The sequence below is a fragment of the Dreissena polymorpha genome, chromosome 1, assembly GCF_020536995.1.
Source record: "Dreissena polymorpha isolate Duluth1 chromosome 1, UMN_Dpol_1.0, whole genome shotgun sequence".
Lineage (NCBI taxonomy): Eukaryota > Metazoa > Mollusca > Bivalvia > Myida > Dreissenidae > Dreissena > Dreissena polymorpha.
The window spans coordinates 169,853,400-169,874,183 of NC_068355.1; the positions used below are offsets into that span (position 1 = coordinate 169,853,400).

General features: G+C 35.3%; 1 protein-coding gene across 1 annotated transcript in view; it reads right to left on the bottom strand.

Annotated features, from left to right (window-relative positions):
- LOC127860081 (uncharacterized) overlaps positions 1-20,784 on the bottom strand; it is a 123,990-nt gene that overhangs the window by 42,142 nt on the left and 61,064 nt on the right. Inside the window, exons 30-43 of the mRNA XM_052397875.1 lie at positions 18,971-19,072; positions 17,984-18,100; positions 16,689-16,824; positions 15,628-15,642; positions 12,886-13,022; positions 12,367-12,483; positions 11,393-11,526; positions 10,440-10,639; positions 9,673-9,806; positions 9,187-9,303; positions 8,579-8,719; positions 7,414-7,591; positions 6,616-6,718; positions 4,196-4,332 (exon numbers count right to left, since the gene is read on the bottom strand). Coding sequence (XP_052253835.1) covers positions 4,196-4,332; positions 6,616-6,718; positions 7,414-7,591; positions 8,579-8,719; positions 9,187-9,303; positions 9,673-9,806; positions 10,440-10,639; positions 11,393-11,526; positions 12,367-12,483; positions 12,886-13,022; positions 15,628-15,642; positions 16,689-16,824; positions 17,984-18,100; positions 18,971-19,072 — 1,768 coding nt within the window. The remainder of the gene's footprint in view (positions 1-4,195; positions 4,333-6,615; positions 6,719-7,413; positions 7,592-8,578; positions 8,720-9,186; positions 9,304-9,672; positions 9,807-10,439; positions 10,640-11,392; positions 11,527-12,366; positions 12,484-12,885; positions 13,023-15,627; positions 15,643-16,688; positions 16,825-17,983; positions 18,101-18,970; positions 19,073-20,784) is intronic.

The following is a 20,784-nucleotide window of genomic DNA, read 5'->3' on the forward strand; positions in this document are numbered from 1 at the left end:
TATCAAAGAGCAGCATGATATCACAGTGATGTGTATTTATGTCAAAAAGCAGCATGATATCACAGTGATGTGTATTTATGTCAATGGGCAGCATGATATCACAGTGATGTGTATTTATATCAAAGAGCAGGATGATATCACAGTGATGCATATTTATATCAAAGAGCAGCATGATATCACAGTGATGTGTATTTATATCAAAGAGCAACATGATATCACAGTGATGCATATTTATATCAAAGAGCAGCATGATATCACAGTGATGCATATTTATATCAAAGAGCAGCATGATATCACAGAGATGCATATTTATGTCAATGGGCAGTATGATATCACAGTGATGTGTATTTATGTCAATGGGCAGCATGATATCACAGTGACGTGTATTTATGTCAATGGGCAGTATGATATCACAGAGATGTGTATTTATGTCAATGGGCAGTATGATATCTCAGTGATGTGTATTTATGTCAATGGGCAGTATGATATCACAGTGATGCATATTAATGTCAATGGGCAGTATAATATCACAGTGATGTGTATTTATGTCAATTAGCAACATAAGATCAAAGTGATATAAATTATGTTTATGAAGTCAACAGCATTTTATCACAGAGATATGTATTTGTGCAAGAGAGCAATGTGATATCACATTGATGTGTGTTCATGTCAACAAGAAGTGTGGCATCACTGTGATATGTATTTTGTAAAAAAGCAGCATAATATGTCAATGATTGGTGTTTGAAATGCAGTTTGTTGTTTGAAAAGCGTGTTAATGCAACTCACAAAGTGACAATTCTTTTATTTATTTTCTTATTAAGTACTCAGTTTACAGCAATAATAGCAATTATTCTTAGATTTTGCAGTTCAGAAACACAGTCTTCTTTGTTTTGTGCAATTAAAGTTTGTTTATATAAATGTTCTCATAGCGCTTAATAAAGTTAAACATATCAAAGAGAAACCCAAAGTCAAGTGTAGATAAGTAAAGCTTAATTCTATATTTTACATATATAATATACTTCACTTGTATACAAGGTTTCTTCATGAGGTGTCAAAATGACAGATTTGATTAAACATGTTATCTACATATCAAATTGGATATGATGCTATTTTGTTAACATTAAATTGTCACAATTGACCTTGCATGGTGTTTGCCAAAGGGAATTTTGACATAAGAGGATAAATGGGCTAATTGAATGTGTCACTGTAGAAAGAATACTAATGTAATAAAATGCCAATTAAAACTGTGATCAGCTTTTGTAACTGAACTAAGGTGACAGTTTCAATACAACAGGTACTATTTCAATCAGGTAAAATTGGAAATTTGAAAATCATCTATTGTCATGTATACTGAAGCAAGATGAAAGCCAGCAATTCCATTAAGCTTAAATTGAAAATGACAGATTGTGCAGAATATACAACTACATGCATCTACAAATTCCAATGAAAATGATATGAATTAATTATACTAAAAATATGTATAAATGTAATAAAACAAAACTAAACAAAAGTTTATAATAAATCCAATAATTTATTGAAATGCTTGCCAAGTGGCAAGCACAAAGTTTCAATAGAATCAAAAGAATACTAATAACCTGTATCATGATGCTTGAAAAACTAAAACTAACAAGAGATGTGTTTGTCAGAAACACAATGCCCCCTATTGCGCCGCTTTGAATTTTTTTTTTACCTTTGACCTTGAAGGATGGCCTTGACCATGAACTTCCACCACTCAAAATGTGCAGCTTCATGAGAACGCCGCTTTGATTTTTAATTTTTTTTTGACCTTTGACCTTGAGGGATGACCTTGAAAGATGGCCTTGACCTTGAACTTCCACCACTCAAAATGTGCAGCTTCATGATAACGCTGCTTTGAATTATTTTTTTTTACCCTTGACCTTGAAGGATGACTTTGACTTTGAAGGATGACCTTGACCTTGAACTTCCACCCTTCAAAATGTGTAGCTTCATGAGAATGCCGCTTTGAATTTATTTTTATTTTTTACCTTTGACCTTGAAGGAAGACCTTGAAGGATGACCTTGACCTTGAACTTCCACCACTCAAAATGTGCAGCTTCATGAGAACGCCGCTTTGATTTTTTTATATTTTATTTTTACCTTTGACCTTGAAGGATGACCTTGACCTTGAACTTCCACCACTCAAAATGCGCAACTTCATGAGATACACATGCATGCCAAATATCAAGTTGCTATCTTCAATATTGAAAAAGTTATGGCCAATGTTAAAGTTTTCGGACGGACAAACGCCATATATTTGACATTTGACTTTGAAGGATGACCTTGACCTTCACCTTTCACCACTCAAAATGTTCAGCTCCATGTTATACACATGCATGCCAAATATCAAGTTGCTATCTTCAATAGTGAAAAAGTTATGGCCAATGTTAAAGTTTTTTTCGGACGGACGGACAGACTGACATACAAACATACACACATACTGACATACACACATACTGACATACTGACAAACTGACTGATGGACAGTTCAACTGCTATATGCCACCCTACCAGGGGCATAAAAATTGTTTTAGGATAACAATTTAGGTTAATAGCATATAATTATTCCCATTGAAATTATCATAAAGGTAAACCAATAACAAGAAAACAAAGTAGAACTGTGAAATATTTATTTGTTTAATCTCAAGTCTTAAAATTTGTCATGACCACCTTCCTTGAGCACAGACCAGTTGTTCAATCCATAACACAGAAAATAAAAAAATTATGTGGCCTGATGAGTGATTTAGTTATAAGTCTAACAGGATCATCAGTAAGAAACATGATGCATTCAGTGGCATGTATATGCCAGGCAAATGGACAAGTCCATGCCTCAAAAGGGTGTATCAACAGCATATATGCCATGTCAGCCTGCTAAGTCTAATTTTTATACGCCTGTTTTTCAAAACGGGATGTATTATAGTTTCACCCTTTGCAGGTGGCGGGCGGGCGGTTGGTCGGCGTCCACAGCAGTTTCCGCTTTCTATTTCAAATAGTTTTCATCCGGTCTTCACCAAACTTGATCAGAAGTTGTATCTAGACAATATCTAGGTCAAATTCGAAAATGGGTCATGCCGGGTCAAAAACTAGGTCACGGGGTCACTAAGTGCATTTCAAGGATTAAGCATGGTTTCCGCTCTCTAACTGAAGAAGTTTTCATCCGATCTTCACCCAATTTGGTCAGAAGTTGTATCTAGACAATATCTAGGTCAAGTCCGAATATGGTCCATGCCGGGTCAAAAACTAGGTCATGGGGTAACTAAGTGCATTTCAAGGATTTAGCATGGTATCTGCTCTCTAATTGAAGTAGTTTTCATCCGATCTTCACCAAATTTGGTCAGAAGTTGTATCTAGACAATATCTAGGTCAAGTTTAAATATGGTTTATGCCGGGTCAAAAACTAGGTCATGGAGTCACCAAGTGCTTTTCAAGGATTTAGCATGGTGTCCGCTCTCTAATTGAAGAAGTTTTCATCCAATCTTCACCTAATTTGATTAGAAGTTGTATCTAAATGATATCTAGTTCAAGTTCAAATATGGGTCATGCAGGGTCAAAAACTAGGTCACGAGGTCACTTAGTGGATTTCAAGCATTTAGCATGGTGTCTGCTCTCTAATTGAAGTAGTTTTTATCCAATCTTCACCAAATTTGGTCAGAAGTTGTGTGTACATGATATTTAGGTCAAGGTCAAATATGGGTGATGCAGGGTCAAAAACTAGGTCATGAGGTCACTTAGTGCATTTCAAGCATTTAGCATGATGTCCGCTCTCTAATTGAAGTAGTTTTCCTCTGATCTTCACCAAATTTGGTCAGAAGTTGTGTCTAGATGATGTCCAAAACCTTCAAACGGGCGTATCTTGTGACAGTTTGGTACTCTTGTCTAATTTGACATATCCTTATATATTAATTGTGTCACTAGATCACACATTCGCATGAAATATAATTTGCGATGCCATTTACGACTAATATGTAATAAAAAAGATTTATTGTTGCTCTATCCATTTTATAATAATTCTATCAACATATCATAGCTACTCTATTCGAATAGATGTTAACAATTTGAATACTAAGTTTATGCATATATATTTGTAGAAAAGTCACCTCACTTTGCGTGGGTTTACAAACAATATATTTCAAACCACCATACAAAGCATTAACAAGAGAGAGATGAAAGCTCTCACCTATTGGTAAGGCTGATAAACATCTGCTCCTGTATATTGCTGTCCACATACACACTGAGCTCTTGATTCTGCCTGTTCCAGCCGACCATAATGTGGTGCCAGTAGCCATCCACAATTGGTGTTTTGTAAAAAATGGTCTGGAAAAATGAAAGAATTTATAAAGAAATAGTGTAAAAAACTCTATAAACAAATTTGAGGCCATTTGCACATTTGAGAATGGCAGAGAAATGACTGCCATTTACTAATCTATCACCTGAGATATGTAATTCACAAATTTTCTACAGACCATTACCTCTACAGCTCTCTTTCTTCTACCACTGCCTGGTATATTTTTCTACAGACCATTACCTCAACAGCTCTCTTTTTTCTACCTCTGCCTGGTATATTTTTCTGCAAACCATTACCTCTACAGCTCTCTTTCTTCTACCACTGCCTGGTATATTTTTCTGCAAACCATTACCTCTACAGCTCTCTTTCTTCTACCACTGCCTGGTATATTTTTCTGCAGACCATTACCTCTACAGCTTTCTTGCTTCTACCACTGCCTGGTATATTTTCCTGCAGACCATTACCTTTACAGCTCTCTTTCTTCTACCACTGCCTGGTATATTTTTCTGCATACCATTACCTCTACAGGTCTCTTCCTTCTACCGCTGCCTGGTATATTTTTCTGCAGACCATTACCTCTACAGCTCTCTTTCTTCTACCACTGCCTGGTATATTTTTCTACAGACCATTACCTCTACAGCTCTCTTTCTTCTACCACTGCCTGGTATATTGTTCTGCAGGCCATTACCTCTTCAGCTCTCTTTCTTCTACCACTGCCTTGTATATTTTTCTGCAGACCATTACCTCTACAGCTCTCTTTTTTCTACCACTGCCTGGTATATTTTCTGCAGACCATTACCTCTACAGCTCTCTTTTTTCTACCACTGCCTGGTATATTTTTCTACAGACCATTACCTCTACAGCTCTCTTTTTTCTACCACTGCCTGGTATATTTTTCTGCAGACCATTACCTCTACAGCTCTCTTTCTTCTACCACTGCCTGGTATATTTTTTCTGCAGACCATTACCTCTACAGCTCTCTTTCTTCTACCACTGCCTAGTATATTTTTCTGCAGACCATTACCTCTACAGCTCTCTTTCTTCTACCACTGCCTGGTATATTTTTCTGCAGACCATTACCTCTACAGCTCTCTTTCTCCTACCACTGCCTGGTATATTTTTCTGCAAACCATTACCTCTACAGCTCTCTTTTTTTTACCACTGCCTGGTATATTTTTCTGCAGACCATTACCTCTACAGCTCTCTTTCTTCTACCACTGCCTGGTATATTTTTCTGCAGACCATTACCTCTACAGCTCTCTTTCTTCTACCACTGCCTGGTATATTTTTCTGCAGACCATTACCTCTACAGCTCTCTTTTTTCTACCACTGCCTGGTATATTTTTCTGCAGACCATTACCTCTACAGCTCTCTTCCTTCTACCACTGCCTGGTATATTTTTCTGCAGACCATTACCTCTACAGTTCTCTTTCTTCTACCACTGCCTGGTATATTGTTCTGCAGGCCATTACCTCTACAGCTCTCTTTCATCTACCACTGCCTGGTATATTTTTCTACAGACCATTACCTCTACAGCTGTCTTTTTTCTACCACTGCCTGGTATATTTTTCTGCAGACCATTACCTCTACAGCTCTCTTTTTTCTACCACTGCCTGGTATATTTTTCTGCAGACCATTACCTCTACAGCTTTCTTTCTTCTACCACTGCCTGGTATATTTTTCTGCAGACCATTACCTTTACAGCTCTCTTTTTTCTACCACTGCCTGGTATATTTTTCAGCAGACCGTTACCTCAACAGCTCTCTTTTTTCTACCACTGCCTGGTATATTTTTCTGCAGACCTTTACCTCAACAGCTCTCTTTTTTCTACCACTGCCTGGTATATTTTTCTGCAGACCATTACCTTGTCAGCTCTCTTTCTGCTACCACTGCCTGGTATATTTTTCTACAGACCATTACCTCTACAGCTCTCTTTCTTCTACCACTGCCTGGTATATTTTTCTGCAGACCATTACCTCTACAGCTCTCTTTCTTCTACCACTGCCTGGTATATTTTTCTACAGACCATTATCTCTACAGCTCTCTTTTTTCTACCACTGCCTGGTATATTTTTCTACAGACCATTACCTCTACAGCTCTCTTTCTTCTACCACTGCCTGGTATATTTTTCTGCTGACCATTACCTCTACAGCTCTCTTTCTTCTACCACTGCCTAGTATATTTTTCTGCAGACTATTACCTCTACAGCTCTCTTTCTTCTACCACTGCCTGGTATATTTTTCTGCAGACCATTACCTCTACAGCTCTCTTTCTTCTACCACTGCCTGGTATATTTTTCTGCAGACCATTACCTCTACAGCTCTCTTCCTTCTACCACTGCCTGGTGTATTTTTCTGCACATATGTGGCTGCAATCTGCAGTTGAAATGTTGGAGATTCTGGAATACTGGTTGCCCTAAAAATTCAAGATATAATTTCAGATTCGACGTCTGTCTCTCCAACCTTTAATCTTCAAGTTTACAATGTGTCTGAAATTTTAGTAGCAAATAATGTAAGTAAGTGTTTTATATAGAAAAAAAAACAGGATTTAAAGAATTAAGAATTTCTTTTGGAGCATGACATATCAAGTACCACTTATTTTTTAATTCTTAACTTTTAATTTACAACAAATATTAACTATGGATAGCAATTAGCAATTGAATGTTAAAATTCTGCTGAACAACAACAGAAAAATGGACTTTTAATGCTTCGAAAACGATTGCTCTTTTCCAAAAATTAAACACAAAAGCCAACATGCACCATTGACTCAGGAAGTCCTGCCTTATGCAACAGTATATTTTAATGGCATCATACCATGGCCAGTTTCATTTAAAACCATGTCTTTTTATCACCACCTTTGCCTCATCTCTGATTTAAGTAGGGAAATTGCCTTGTCCTTGCACACATTTTGCACTTAGTACTGATTAATTAGTTTGGATCAGCTTAGCTTGCCAAAGGAAAGAATGTTTACTGACTACAGATATGTCTTTAATATGGATTTATACACGGAGAAAATTTCAAACTAAACCAACACATCGTCTAGATCCTTTGAGAAGAACATACCATCTTTGGATCTTTTAACACACATGAAAATCTGAAGTTTAAACTTACTCAATGTCGGATCCAAACACATTAAGGATGACAGCCTGAGGGTTGTTCACGGTGAATCTCACCCAGAATGCCACAGTGAGAGAGTTAATCAGGGTGTTACCGTCCCCATAGCTAGCAATGGAGACATCATCACGGCACATGACTGATGGCTGAATCACGTAGTCAAAATCACTGGTAGCTGTAATAGGCAAGAACAATATGTTGATTGGGACCATTGAGCATACTTTTTTCAGACTCAGTGCATCAACTAGTAATGTGAGAAGCTGGTCATTTTAATGTTTAACGTTATCTGTACTCTACTCATTTAGCACATAATCAGGTGTGCCAGTCTTGGTAAGTACACATTTTCTAGTCTTTATATAAAGATTTTAATGGGCTAACAGGTTAATAGCAAACAAATATTTTTTACAAAATCTTTATTTAAATGATTAAATGTTTTTTTGTCTTGGAAAATAACAACAAGACATGTGTTCATAGGGCGCAGATAGCCTTCACATTCAAATTTTGTCTCAAAGCTCTAATAATGTATTATATCATATGTGACCTTGACCTTTTAGGTAGGAAGCTGAGTAATACATGACTTGCCGTCTCCCTATGAAAGTAATTTGTGACTTTTTTAAGTTATTTTAAAATTGCATGATAAAGGACGGATCTATAGTCCAGTAACAAATTTAGTTTGTTATAATTTTAACAATAACACAACTAGAAGTCATCCTTTATAACTTATACCGGTAAGTACACGTGACCTTCTCAAAAACTTTTTCTCAAGCTATATTGTAAACCTGTGGAATATCTTACCAAGTGTGGTCCTTACAGCCAAAATCACTGACACATTTAAAAGAAGACAAATATTGGAGTAATCATCCTATGATGCAGGACTATAAATGTGAATAGAACATAATAATAACGGGAAGTAACACGTTGAGATTAGTAACCAGTGAGGACAAAGAAGAGGCCCCTACAGAGGTTCCAAAGACCTGCGGTGACCTGAGGTAACCTACGTAAGGTTAAACTGTTTTATGGCAACTTTGACCCATAATTATGATCTGACTTTCAGAACTAACCATGAGCAGTTTAGAAAATCCAAAACATGTCAATGTGCTATGGCTAGATCATATTGCATTAATAATTGACATTTGTGAAACCATTTATGACTGGTACCAACTTTTAGAGCAAAAGTCTCCTCGGTACCCAGCTTTACACACGCAAGTATGGGAGTTCACTCCGTCTACACACTGCTGATTAGAGCCGCACGGGTTTGGTACACAGTTGTCATCGTTTTTGTCGCAATATGCGCCCGAAAAACCTGTACACAATTTACTAAAGTTTTAGCTAAACTTTCATTTTGAAAATAATTAATTTTACTTTAATCACGGATCAGTAAGCAAAAAAAGCTTGAAAGCAAGATATACCATAGGAAAATGAATTTCAGCAACAGCAAAAATGCCACTTAATAATAAATAAATTTACATCAATATTTATTTTGATGCACTCAAAAATTTCTTTAAGCTGAAAATGTCAAATACAAAAACAAATAGAATCAATAAATCTAAGACAGCAATTCAATATCTAAGTCTGACATGTGACCAGATGTATAAGTGATTTTGATTTAGTACTTTGTAGCCTCTGATTTTAACCTGTATTCATGTGGAGTACATGTAAAACTTTTTACAGATACATAATTGGGTTTTAAAATTAAGACAGATTTTCCAATACAAATTGTTGTTTAAAATATGCTCTGGTCTTTTAACTTTATCCAACAGTTGTCTGTACCTAGAACACATTTACACACAACTTGTCCAGTAGAACTGATGGAACATGTGGCCCCATTGTGGCAAGTGTCTGCTGTGCAACTGGTTACCGTCTCTTGGCAGTTGGTTCCTGCCCTGCCTGCAAACAGTGATGGAAACAAAATGGAGGAAAAAGGTAATGTATGGTATAAAAACTACATATAATACAAAGAGTTTGGTTCCTTTTGGCAATAAAAATTAATTCATTTTATTAATTCAGTGGTAAAAAGGAGCATTAATGAATTTACATACAAAGAAAGAACACGGGTTTGTAATAAATATAAGAAAATCACTAAAGTTATGCAGTTACTGATTTAGAAAAGAAATAGAATATCTAATTAATGTTCTCTTTTCTTTTGTGTCCAAAAAGAAGCAAGGCAATCTAAACTTTACCCAAATAACACACAATTTTAGCTACGTAATTATTATAATTCACTAAATTTTAAGAGAGAAAGCAACAGCAGTTTACCATCCTGACAGTTGCACTTAAAGTTGCCATTAGCCTCGATGGAGCAAGTACTGTTATTTCCAACACAAGCCTCTGTTCTCTCACAGAGATCATATGACACATTGCAGGAGGCTCCAATGAACGCGCTCGGGCAGCTGGAAGTGGTGAAGGAAGCTGGCGTTAGAATTGTCAAAGCAAAGGGAGCCTAATGCATGTGCTTAAAGTGTTGTCCCAGATTAGCCCGTGCAGTCTGCACAGACTAATCAGGGATTTCACTTTCGACTTTATTGTATTTGTTGTTGAAGGATGACTCTTCTTGATGAAAATCCAGTTTGGGCAGAAAGTGACATCCTTGATTAGCCCGTGCGGACGGCAGGGCTTGACTCAAATGTTTACTTAACTGCACACAAACTTGATTATATGAAATAAATTGGCAAACAGTAAACACAATTATCAATTTTACACAATCCAAGTGGACTGATGAGCATAAAATGATCTAAATAAATGACAGAAAATGATATAAATATAAAAACATGTATAGCTATCATATCGGGACAATGCAGGGAAATACGGACAGTGCTAACAGACATCCCCGGTCAATATATTATGCCAAGCTCTACAGATATCCATACTTACTCTGAATTTATTGTTTATTTCAAACAGTTTTCCTCATTCCAAAATACTTGAAACTTTGCCATAATAAGAGACAAATTAAAGAAAAATATCAAGATTTTAAAAATGCAAATTACATACAGAAATAACTACCAATTAGTAATCAACTTTCAAACCTGCACACATATCCAGTGGTTGTACTGAAACAAGTCCCTCCGTTGAAGCAAGTGGTGCCGCTGGGACACTTGTTGACCATAGACTCACAGTTCAAGCCAGTCCAAGGGTCAGGGCATGTGCAGATGTAGCCAGTGGCCAAACTGGACTGGCAGGTGCCCCCGTGTTGGCATGGAAACGAGTTACAATCGTTTATAGCGATCTGTGAATAAGAAATAGAATAAACACTGTGGTTACATCAAAATTCAATAATAGATCAAGATGAAAATTGCAATTATGTAGATTACATATTTCAAAGGTACATGTACACAGCCCTTTTTAAATGGACTTAAATGCACTCATATGCAAAGGGTCAATAAAAAATAAATTAAAAAAAATGAAGTTAAGAGATAAACAAAAAAAATAATCTTCTTTATAATTTCTTACAAATGCAACAAATTATTATTTTATTAAAACATCCATTTATAGAGTTAAAAATAAAGTAACCAAGACTAATAAAAAGGTTGCAGTGTCATAATGGATATGGTGTCAACCTAGCAATCGAGAGGTTTGATCCCTACTAAGGGAGAATTCTTTAGATCTCTCCCAAAACACCAATTGCTGGTTTTAGGCCTAGGAAATGGACTATAGAGCTTTTCAGTAAGTCGGAGGCTTTGGATGCAATAAATAAAATAAATAACTTTAAACACACAAAGACAACAAATCTTCTTCAGTCTTGTTAATTATAGTAACGAGATTTAATATTTCACAAAGTAAAATATATCGTGTTTGTATAAAAGATGTTAATTGGATAATTTGCTATATTTTTAAACCAAGACTCTGATTGTGACTAAGAACATCAAATGTGTCTTGCACTAAAAAAGTGCTATTTTAAAAAGGCAAAATGTTATATATTAACTACAAGACAAGGTAAATTCTTAGACAATAAATCGCCCTTTTTAACATTTGATATTACCTCACAAGACGTTCCCTTGAAGCCAGGCTTGCACCCACATGTGAAGCTGTTGCCCACATTTGTACACTGCTGTGTGTTGTTCATTACACACGTTTGACAGTTCAGCTGGCCAATAGAGGTACAACTAACATCGCCTGAAATTATTCAGAGCAAAATGTTAATCTAAGTTAACTTACAACTTTTACATCAATATTTCATTTACTATATTTTGAAAAAAAAGGAAATTGGAAACTGCATGCATAAGAAACATTTTTTAAAGGCGATTTATGTTACCAGTTCTTATATTTATACTAAAACACTTAGGAATTAAAAAAATATCTTAACCCTTTGCATGCTGGGAAATTTGTCGTCTCCTAAAATGTCGTCTGCTGAATTTCTAAAATTAGCATTTTCTTCGATTTTTTTTTCAATAATACTATCAGAATAGCAAACAGTTTGGATCCTGATGAGACGCCACGTTCTGTGGCGTCTCATCTGGATCCAAACTGTTTGCAAAGGCCTTCAAAATTCGGTGTGGGCACTGAAAGGGTTGAATAAAATGCGTGTGGACCTTAATGACCAAAGTCAATTTGAGCAAGGGTAATTATTCTGTCAAATTGTTTGCAGCAGATATATCTTACTGTACATTCACCAAAATATGAAGATTATACAGCTGTGAAAGATAAAGCAAAATCTAGCAAGATGTTTTAGATGGGTTGAGCCCACAAAATCAAAAGAAGCATATATTCTACAATAGACCATTTGACCATTATTGGGCCAAGTTGAAGCAAAGATTCCTTAACATTAATAACCTTCACATTTAGGTCATTCAGCTGTGACAGTTAGAGAGAAATCCATCCAGCATGTAAAGAAGAGAGGAGTGCACAAAATTTCAAGATGTACACACATACGTACATGCTGCTAAACAAGTGTATTGTATGGAATTCCTGACACTTTGTGGGGGCATACAAACAATAGTCCAGACTTATACTTACAAGCTTTGCGAAACTGACAGTAGTCCCCATAATACCCATCCAAACAAACACAAGCCAGACCATTCACCAGGTCTACGCACGTGGCATTATTCTGACATGGGTTTTGCAGGCAATCATCTGAAAGTGGAGGCAGGAATTAGAAGTCCTAGCAAAAACATTCACATGATTAATCTAGTTACCAACATGTTATGGCAACAAGATTGATCACTAAAACGGAAATAAGCCGCAATCGGGGAATACCAGGCTTAATGCATGTGCAAAAAGTGTCCTCCCAGATTAGCCTGGTGAGGTCCACAGAAGCTTATCAGGGATGACAATATTTGCCTAGACTGGTTTTTGTTTAAAAAAGGCTTCCTTTAAACAAAAAGTTCCATTTAAGCTGAAATTGTTGTCCCTGTTTTCCCACAGCTTTAAATTAAGTATAAGAAGACAAGTGTATATTGACAACAGGTGACTCTTTTTGTTTTAAGCCAAGACCCGTAATAAGTTTCAGTGGCTTTTTGAAAACATATAACTTACTGATGTCACTTTCGCAGTTAAGGCCGGTGTATCCTGTATGGCATACACATGACCTGTAGAACGTGTGATGCTGTTTGCAGAATCCATTCACACACGGGGCATCTAGACATGGGTCTCGCAAATTCTCACAAGTCCCACTGGAAAAGGTTAATAATAGAATAGATTATCAGCATACCACCTGTTTCCATAATGCTTCCTATGTGAAACAACCAGAAATAATAAAATCCGCCGCTATTTTATTTTATGAATGTTTTTGTGATTTACATGTATTTATAAATTATGTGTTCTATTACTTTCAGCAAGATTTAGCAATGAAAGTTATTAATTTAAAAAATAGCCCATTAAATAAGATTTATACATTTTTCAGAAGTACAAAACCTATAAAATGTATGTCTTACATGTGCTGAAACTACCACATAAGATAACGATCATCCGTACAAGCACCATCATTAAGTTTTGTATATCAACAAATAAAAAGAATAAAAAAACAATTTTTTATTTTTTTTAATTTGAAATTTTATCCCTTTTCAACAGCCTTATTGATATAGTGGTGATCAGTTTATCAGCACACCCTTATCCTGGGTTAGCTGCTGGACCAGTACTATGTGCGCATACTTATGCCAGTAACTGACAACTGCCATACTGATACTGTATAAAGGATTTCATTACCAACCCTGGCACATGTTGTATGGCGCGGTCAGGGATCATACATGAACTCTGACCAATCCACACACAAGTTGTATGGCGCCGTCAGGGATCGTACCTGAACTCTGACCAATCCACACACAAGTTGTATGGCGCGGTCAGGGATCGTACCTGAACTCTGACCAATCCACACACAAGTTGTATGGCGCGGTCAGGGATCATACTTGAACTCTGACCAATCCACACACAAGTTGTATGGCACGGTCAGGGATCGTACCTGAACTCTGACCAATCCACACACAAGTTGTGTGGCGCGGACAGGGATCGTACCTGAACTCTGATTTGTAGTCCAGCCTTCTACCAACTGAACTAACCACTCTCTGAGCGGGATAGGGTTAAAATAAAACACCCACAAATTACTGAGTATGTCAAGAACAGTCTGTCTACTTACTAAAACAAGTATATTGAATGTGTGAATTGTTTTATTTAAGTTTTGCTATACAAATTAATGTGTAATGTTTAACATGCATTTTTTCTGATTATTGTTTAGCTTGAAGACAGGTGAGAACAAAATAGATGAAGTTTTGGTTTATACATGCACATATATACAAATTGTTAGAAGATAAAAGGGCCCAGATGGCATTTATTAGAAAATAACAGGTTTCTACATCTACAGACTATCTATGAATGACAAAGACAACACATCAGGAAAATAAAACACTAATGATTTGCAAAAAATACGTAGAAACAAACAACGTATTATTTTGATGTAACCAGTATTCCTTTAAGATGATGATTAATTACGAAATTTAATGTTCTAAGAGAAGCACAAATGGCATTTTAAATAAACTTTTTCTTCATGTAATTCTCTAAAGGGAATAATACCGATCAATTCCACTTCACCAGGTGTCTACATCACTCCATCACCAATACAATATATAAACTATCCCTCACATAAACTGTAATGTGGTAGTCACACATTTACAAACTTGAATGGGAAATACTGAATGTTAATATTATACACAAACAAATTACCAGATATGTCCCAATATTCCCTTTCTGGGAATGTTGTGAGTGTCCCTATTTCCTTGTATGAGTACCGTAAAAACTCAGTCATAAGTCAAACCACTCATAAGTTGAAGGAAATAAACTCAATGCGGCTTATCACAAGACAAACAAGATGGTGATGTCCATGTTGACACAGGTATTTTTATAAGAAAAATACCTGTCAAGGCAATGAGATTGTAATCTTGTTTAACACATGATTTCCCTCTCTAAAAGTGGTACGAAAATTTGCCATTTGGGTTTTTTCTAGACTATATGGCTGGATATGGCTCAATTTATACAACAGGCGAACTGGTATGTTTGCTACTGACTTCTTTTTCGTATCAGTTCCCAGCAAAATCACATAAGTGCCATTTGGGAATGTGTGACACCGGCTAAAAACAATGGCTATGTTAACTATTGTTTGTAAAACCTCTGTAATCCCGAAGGCTATTCACTTACTTGACAGGGCTGTATCACACAAAATACAAGAATGGGATCAAGGTTACAATTTGTGGTTACAACATTTAAATTGCCATTTTGGCAAAAGAAGGTTGGAATGAGGTTGCATGTATAAATGGAAGTAATTAAAGTGTAAATTTATTTTAGACTGTATATATTTTTATATGAAGTGTAAGATTAATAGAGGTAATTAACTGTAGCTGACAAAGAGAAAGCAGAGAGTGCAGTGTTTAACAGAACATGATTATTGTTAACTTCCTTTACATGAAATTAATTCATTTAAAATTAAGTATCATTAAATAAAGATATTTTAACTTATGTTATTTAAACACAAATTTTAATTAAGTATGATTTTTCTACATAAAAATTCTGGTTTAAACATATCATGATAAAATATTAACATAGCATGCTGAAAAGAAAATCAAGTGGTGAATAGGTGAAGATGAATTGCTTGCCTGACATAAAAGGGAAGCACTAAAGAAAGGCATTAGTACTTTCCTTTAGCACTAGAGTTACAGGAACATGGAACATATATTTTTGGGGAAATACATTTACAACAAAGAAAGAGGATATATTATCAGAAGAACTTACTAAAGACGACCATAGCTGTAATGTTTTCAAAAAAATAAAAACAAGATTTATAATTTATTTTCAACTATTTTTTATATTGCTGTTGGGTTTTTTAGTAAAAAGGCCTGAGAACATAAAACGTTTCAACTGCTAGGCATCAATGTTTTTCCTGTAAATCAGTCAGCATTATATGCAGCAATTGTTGCCACTATTGTTCAACACAAAGCAGACATCATAGTATGTCATGTATAAATATGTAAAATAACCATTATAAATATGTTATCATACTTATTAATTTTCTTAGCTTCTTTAAAAGCAAATGCTGGAAAAGACTTGCACATGTTTTCATTATATACCATGACTTATTAAATTAGAGAAGAAAATGTGTTAGATCATCTAGCTGACTTGCTAAAGGCTTGCTTATTTACGAAATTGCTACATTTTTTTCATAAAATATGGCATACAAGAACAACTTGTGTCAGATCCTATATCGCTTTCTTATGTACCATTTAAGAATTTAAATTAGATTCCATTATGATACATTCTGATCTTCATATAAACATAATGCAAACTTAGCATTGCCAAACTAATTATCATAATAATAATTGTATAATTCTTATTTCAATCACACACAATTACATTCTAAACACATCATTTTAAGATTTTAATAATGTCCACATTAATGTCAGAGCAGTTTAATTTCTTCACATCAAGGCTCAAAGTTTGTTTAGTATTGAACTATTGAACAATAAACAATGTAACATCAAATTGTTGTTATTTACCAATAAATGACAAATATTTCTTAATAGAACACAACTTAATATCAAGAGGTCCTTGACTGGCCTTCATTCCTTTTTAAGTTAATGTTTAGAGAGTAAAAGGTGCCAAACAATTGTCAATTAGATCAAGTACTATAACACTCACATCTAAGTTACGAATTTTAAAATACCTAGCAATAAAATAACTGCAGCAAAAAAAGATAGCAGGATTACAATATCTAGGCATATTGATATTTGAAATCAAACAAAATGAGTGTATTATTTCAAAAACATAAATAGATCAATCATACTAAAACTATTTACCCTGTATATCCTGAGTTGGAGGGACATATGCACACATGGTTGTTGCGGGAGTTGTGACAGGTGCCATTATTTCTGCAGTTGTAGGGGGCACAGCCATAGAGATCCGCCTCACAGTTGGCACCAGAAAATTCAGGTTCTGATAACAGAAAAAAGTAATGCCTTCTTTGTTTGATTCTTGTGACTCTTTAAATCCTCATCCTCGCATGTAATAAATAGGTTATAATATGGCTATATGATATGCCATGGCCCTGTATAGGCACACATTCAGCAGTATTGGCCCAAGGACTTCAATCCACGGACCAATGCCTCTCAAGGTGTGCCAACAAGGCCCAACATGGACCCATGGCAAACTAAAGCAGTTGTCATAGTTACCTTATGTATTACATACCTTTAGAGTGTAACAACTTCATAATTGAGCACAGTTAATTATATTCTGAAGATGTTTGAAAATGTTATTTCTATTTAAAAAGTACGCCCAAAACACTGTCACTGAATGAGACGCCATATGTGCATTACCTTTCATTTATACCTGGTAACAATATATAAAAAGTAAACAAGTTGACGCACATATTTGTAACATATCATCAACAAAAGTAGTGTAAAATTAACATGTCATGGATAATAGATACTTGTATACATGTATTTCATGTATTACATCGTCATTATCATTACATTGCCATCTAATACAAAAAGAAAATTCTGCTATAACTAAAAGCATACAATCCTTGGTGGCAATTTTGACTTTTCCTGACCATCATTTGCAGTTCATGATGGCACGCTAAATAGATAGAGTTCCAGATACCAACCTCGTGTATCTGGCACAACAAGAAGGAGAAAAGCTCTCTTGGCACAATTTTGTGTGTGCCTGGCATTTTCAAATCTGTTTCAGAATTATACCAACATAATGTTGTCAGTACTTATTGTAAGGTATGTAATAAGACATGATAATTACCAGTAGATCATAATACTTACATTAAATACCATCTCAACAACTGTATATGGGATTATTGGATATCTATATATTCGTAACAGCCAGTATGTGTGCAGATATCAATATGGTATGGTTTATATAAATTTATTGGAGAAAAATATTACAACTTAGCAAAATACATTGCACATTATGAGCATCAATCATATAATGCGGTTCTGTTTATAAGGCATGTTCCTGGCCTATGGTCTGTTGACCGCATTATTGGAGTTGAAATGTATCATCCCAACTCTTTACCCCAATTTAATGAACAGCATATTGAATAAAAATATTTTATTACACACTATTTTATATTTATTTTACTTACCACAGGTACACAGGTATTTCGTTGGATCTGCAAGGTCCACCACACACCTGCCTCCATTTTTACACGGATTGCTTGTACAGGCATTGAACTCTGATTGGCAAGTGTCCCCAGTATAGCCTTGGAAAACAAAATAACATAGAAGTGTGAATTGCCCATTATAATACCAAACAATTTCATTTTAGAAAGACGTACATTTTTCTCGAAGTAGTACACTGGCATCAAAAGGCAGCAAAAATTTAATGATATGATAATTGGGACAAATAATTTTCCTTGTGGTATAGGAATGTTTTTTTTATCAAATTGATTGACAGCTGCTGTAAAAGATTCAACACTTTTTGTGCTTATATATATTTTTAACAGCATTACTTGTAAGTATAATCTATAAAATTTCATATAACTACTGCAGAAAATATCCAATGTATGGTAAGTCATGAACAGTCTACACCTGTTAGGCACTCAGCACATAAGGTCCAAACAGACTATTCCAGAGTGTTAACATGACGCACTAATAATGCTGCACCAGTGATTCAACTGGACATGCAACAACAACATACCCTTCACAACATTATACCATCAAATATTGTGCAATTGTAAACTGTTTAATTGAATTCAAGGAGCTCTGCAAATACCATTCAACGTGACTCCAACAGTTTTCAACAGCAAACAATAATTTTAATAGCAAAAGACATAAATGGGCATGCATATCCTGCATTGCAAACTGTTGCCCCAAATCACCAGAAAGCAACACACAACATTTAATGCGACATGTGAAATTCATATGACATAAGTTACCAAGGTTATCCTATTTGTAAAGAAACACTCGTGCCTAATTTGAACCAATACCACCAAATTGTTACAGAGAGAAAAAAATTCAAGGTAAATGTTGGATTGGGACAACATCCTACGAGCGCTGGACACTGGATGTCTGAAAGTGACTGACCTTAATAGCTCACCCTAGTACTTTGTGATCAGATGCTTGTTACTTACCTGGCTTGCACGAGCAGAAGTAGTCACTACGCACATAGGAGCAGGAACCATTGTTTAGGCAAGGATTGGGATGGCATGGTGATTCATTTTTCAATGTCTCATCTGAAAAATCAATGTTAACTTAAATTGAGGTGACAATCAACTGATTTATCATCGCAGAGAATATGTACATTTTTTTATCCCATCATCAGACGTGCATTGTCGAAATAAACCACTGTGGAATAAACTTTCCTCTATTTCGGCAGTGCTGAAATATAGCTGTCATGCGCGGCGGAGAATGGTCATATTACTCGGAATCAACTATAAAGTAATCATTTTTAGTAAAATCGAATCAGATTCAACAAAACAAACAATTTGATAGAAGATGTAATATATTTTTAACAAATAATGCAACTCAAAAAGCAAAAAACATTATTTACAAATATTAAGTGCGCGTACTCGTGACGTCATTATTAACACGTCATACGACACAATGCATGTTCTTTCACGCTAAAGCTGCAGTTGTTTAGTGTGTTTTTTTCATTTTTTCTTAAAAATCGGGGTAGTAGAGGTATGATAAACAGAAAAACAGGTTAGTTACTGATCTTTTTGTAATGTATTAGGCTCGGCACGATTAAAATAATGAAACAATGTTTGCTTAAAATAACTTTGGGATTTTCCATGTAGTTTGATTTTCCTGTTCTATTTTTAAAGAAAGAATTTACGACTAAGAAAATTGATGGGATAAATCGAATACTAGGTCGGTGCTGAATAAACAAAGTTTATTTTGCTCGGCACGAATATCTGAACACTCGCCAAGGCTCGTGGTTCAAATTTTCTAAGCCTCGCAAAATAAACTTTGCTTTATTCGGCACCGACCTAGTATTCTCTATTTATCCCACTTTTACAGCAATTTCGGTTGATGAAAGCCCCATTGATTAAATATCATCTATAATCAACGGCAGTCCTGACATCAATATTTCGACGAAATGACGTCATAAATCCATCGAAATTATCAAGTCAAACAAATTTTGTTTAAATAAAAAGGTTTACAAAATAAAAAGTGGGATAAATAGAATAATAGGTAAGTGTTGATTATAGATCAGGTTTATCATGCTTGGCAGGAAAACGAAAAAGCACTCGCCAAGGCTCTTGCTTTTTGTTTTCTAAGCCTCGCATGATAAACCTGATCTATAATCAACACTAACCTATTATTCTCTATATTTATGTTATTTTTGCTTAGAAATAATGTGCAATATTAAACGTAATGTGTTAATCAAATCCTTTAATGAATTTTATATCATAACAGTTCCCTTTCCATTTAAACAAACACTACACAAACAAACTAATACAAGAGCACCGCATAACGGTTGCCACGCTCGGCTACGGGTGCTTGTCAGATTTTATTTTTTTAGAGGTTACGATGACCTTGACCTTTGACCTATAGACCCAAAAATGGGTGTGGCATGTAGAACTCATCAAGGTGCATCTACATATGAAGTTTCAAAGTTGTAGGTGGAAGCACTTTGATTTTAGAGCCAATGTTAAAGTTTTATATTAGAGACCACAGTGACCTTGACCTTTGACCTAGTGACCCAAAAATGGGTGAGGCATGTAGAACTCATCAAGGTGCATCTACATATAAAGTTTCAAAGTTGTAGGTGGAAGCACTTTGATTTTAGAGCCACTGTTAAAGTTTTATATTAAAGGTCACAGTGATCTTGACCTTTGACCTAGTGACCCAAAAATGGGTGTGGCATGTAGAACTCATCAAGGTGCATCTACATATTAAGTTTCAAAGTTGTAGGTGGAAGCACTTTGATTTTAGAGCCTTT